At 62.2% G+C, this 2,857-nt stretch overlaps 1 protein-coding gene across 1 annotated transcript; it reads right to left on the reverse strand.

The window, feature by feature from the left end:
- Positions 1 to 644: 644 nt before the first annotated feature.
- On the reverse strand, positions 645 to 2,608 carry NOG (noggin). The gene has a single exon (XM_035027375.1). The coding sequence runs from the start codon at positions 2,023 to 2,025 to the stop codon at positions 1,327 to 1,329; it is 699 nt and encodes a 232-aa protein (XP_034883266.1). The 5' UTR covers positions 2,026 to 2,608; the 3' UTR covers positions 645 to 1,326.
- Positions 2,609 to 2,857: the final 249 nt, after the last annotated feature.

The raw sequence follows: 2,857 nt of genomic DNA on the forward strand, positions 1-2,857 counted from the left end.
GATTTTGGGGGCTCAGACCTGCAAGATCCCAGAGCCTGAGTGTTGATTCCAAAGGACTGGATCACTTCAGCTTGCATCACCGCAGCTTCCAGGCGTGCAAAGGGTTAACATGGGCTGGTTATTGATGGGGGGGCGGTGCGAGGCGGGAGGGGTGGCGGGATCTGGGTGGGCGCGCTCTGATCTCCCCCCCCCATTCCTCGGGGGTCAAGTTTCAGCGGCACTCCGCCCCCAGGGTAGGTGTGAAAGACACGTGTCCCCATTGTGAAGGGCCTGTCAGGCAGGACAAAGCGGCCGCCCACCCTCCCCCCCACCCCCACCCCCCCGCCCCTCGGCCCAGCCTGGGGTCAGCTCCAGGGGGCCGGCTGGGTGTCGAGGTCAGGACGGGCCCGAGCTTCGGTGACATAGGGAGAAAAAGCTGGGAGACTGGGCGGAGGCCACGTGATGCTCGAGTGAGGGGTTTGAGAATAACCCGCCCCCCCCCAATGAAAAACTGAGCGGTCACCTCCATCACACCAGAAGAGGGGATGAGCCCCTTCTCCCAACAGGCATCGTAAGCACAGCGGCACCCCTACCCGCCCCCTCCAGCCCCCACACCCCCCATCAATCACCAACACAGAGAATCGCAGTGTCGAGCGCAGTCGATTTTAGTGGTTTTCTTTAATCCTGCTCTGCACTTCTTTCTCATTTACTACACGGGATATTATAAAGAATAAATAGCAGATACTCTTAATTTACAATGATTAGTCATTCCATTTGTTCTCTATATTTACAATAACTGTAAAATAACATTGAACTCTATAGCTTCTTCGAGGTCCAAGGAAAACCAAAACACTTTCCGAAGAATGGAAAATAGCTTTTTAAAAGTCCTTCTACAAAAGTTCTCCCCTCTCTTTGTACTTTAAGAAAAAATAACTTTCCCCCCCTGCTTCGCCATGCGAAGGGCACTGGAATATAAATAGCAGGTTAACATTATTAGCGACAACCAGAATAAGTCTCTCTTTGCTCTGTTCTTTTTTTTCCTTTTGCTATTTTTTTTTTAAAAATACAGTAGAAGCCGGTAACTTTTAACGTATAATACTGACCTTTTAATAAGTAAATTAAAACTGGGACCGTATATACACACACATATACATTCCTACACAGTTAAACAGTGCATTACATGAACCAGAAAGCTAGGTCTCTGTAGCCAGAAAAAAAAAAAAAAAAAGTTCATTGAATCCCCTCGCGAGAGGGTGGTGGAACTGGTTGGAGACGGTGCGGGGGGCGGGGGGAGGGCGTCGGTGGGGTTCCATCAATTGTCCGGGTGCGGGAAGGGGACCCCGAGTTCTAGCATGAGCACTTGCACTCGGAAATGATGGGGTACTGGATGGGAATCCAGCCGCAGCGCTGGCCCCCGCGCCGCTGACAGCGCCACCGCAGCACCGTGAGGTGCACGGACTTGGACGGCTTGCACACCATGCCCTCGGGCACGGAGCACGAGCGCTTACTGAAGCAGCTGCCCACCTTCACGTAGCGCGGCCAAAAGCGGCTGCCCAGGTCGTTCCACGCGTACAACACCGGGCAGAAGGTCTGCGACCACAGCCACATCTGTAACTTCCTCCGCAGCTTCTTGCTCAGGCGCTGCTTCTTGCCCGGGGCCAAGCCCTCGGAGAACTCCAGCCCTTTGATCTCGCTCGGCATGGCCCCCGACGGCCGCTGCCGCAGCAGCTGGTCCAGCTCGGCCAGGTCCTCGGCGCCCCCGGCCGCCCCCCCGCCCCCGCCGGGCCGGTCCTCGGGGGGCGAGGTGGCCATGAAGCCCGGGTCGTAGTGGCCCCCGAGCAGCGAGCGCAACAGCGTCTCGTTCAGATCCTTCTCTTTGGGGTCAAAGATAGGGTCCGGGTGTTCGATGAGGTCCACCAGGGGCAGGTTGTCGCTGGGAGCCGGGCGGATGTGGAGATAGTGCTGGCCTCCGGCCGGTGCCGCCCGCAGCCCCAGGACCACCACCAGGGCGTAGAGGGTGACCCCCAGGCTGGGGCAGCGCTCCATGCCTCCGGCGCGCGCCCGGGGCTGCTGCTTCGTCCCGCGTCCCCGGAGGAGAGCACGCCGAGCCCGCGGCGCCGCCGCGCTCCCCCGTCTCTCCGGAGGCGGCTCACCCGAGGCGGGGCAGGCGCAGGGCCGGCAGCATGAGTCGCCGGGAGAGCCCTTCGCGCAGCGCCGGCTCCCACCGGGGCGGAAAGAAGGCACACGAGTTGGCCGCAACTCCTCTCCCGGGGCTATTGGGGCAGGCGGCCGCGGCGCGGCATCCGAAATTACTCCAGGGCGACGGCGGGCGCGGGGGGCGCCGGCTCCTCGCTGCCTTCCCGGGCCGGCGGCGGTGCAGGGCGCGTGGACGAGCCGCTCTCCCCTCCTCCTCCTCTCGCTGCTCGTCGTCCTGCCGCTCTGTGCAGCGCCGCTGGCCCAGCGGGTCCTAGGGGCACTTCCCTCCGCCTGCTCGGGGCTCCGCGGCCGGCTCTGCCCGGCGGACTCCAGCGGCGGCGGCGGCGGCGGCGTCCGCGCACGTTGGCACCGGTTTGTCTGTCTCGCAGGGTCCAAGCCTTTAAATTTCCTGCACTTTCAGCTCCATCACCATGGAAACCACTGACTCTCTCGGCGTTGCCCCCTCCCCCTTCTTCCCCCCAAACAACAACCCCACCCCCCACTTCTCCACCCCCGAGGAGCTGGAGCGGCACAGGCTCCGGGGGGAAGCCGCCTGCACTCGCCGCGGCGGCGGCCTCGGCAGCGCCCAGGGCTGTGCCCCGCCGGACCCAGATGCCCCGGGAAGCCGACAGTCCGGCTGCCCGCCGGAGCTCACAGGCGGCGGCGGCGGCGGCGGCGGCGG

This window comes from Mirounga leonina, unplaced genomic scaffold (assembly GCF_011800145.1).
Source record: "Mirounga leonina isolate KUSES-001 unplaced genomic scaffold, KU_Mleo_1.0 Mir_200, whole genome shotgun sequence".
Lineage (NCBI taxonomy): Eukaryota > Metazoa > Chordata > Mammalia > Carnivora > Phocidae > Mirounga > Mirounga leonina.

What these genes read in the sequence shown, in the direction of transcription:
- NOG (XM_035027375.1), bottom strand. Translation starts at nt 2,025, where the DNA reads ATGGAGCGCTGCCCCAGCCTGGGGGTCACCCTCTACGCCCTGGTGGTG.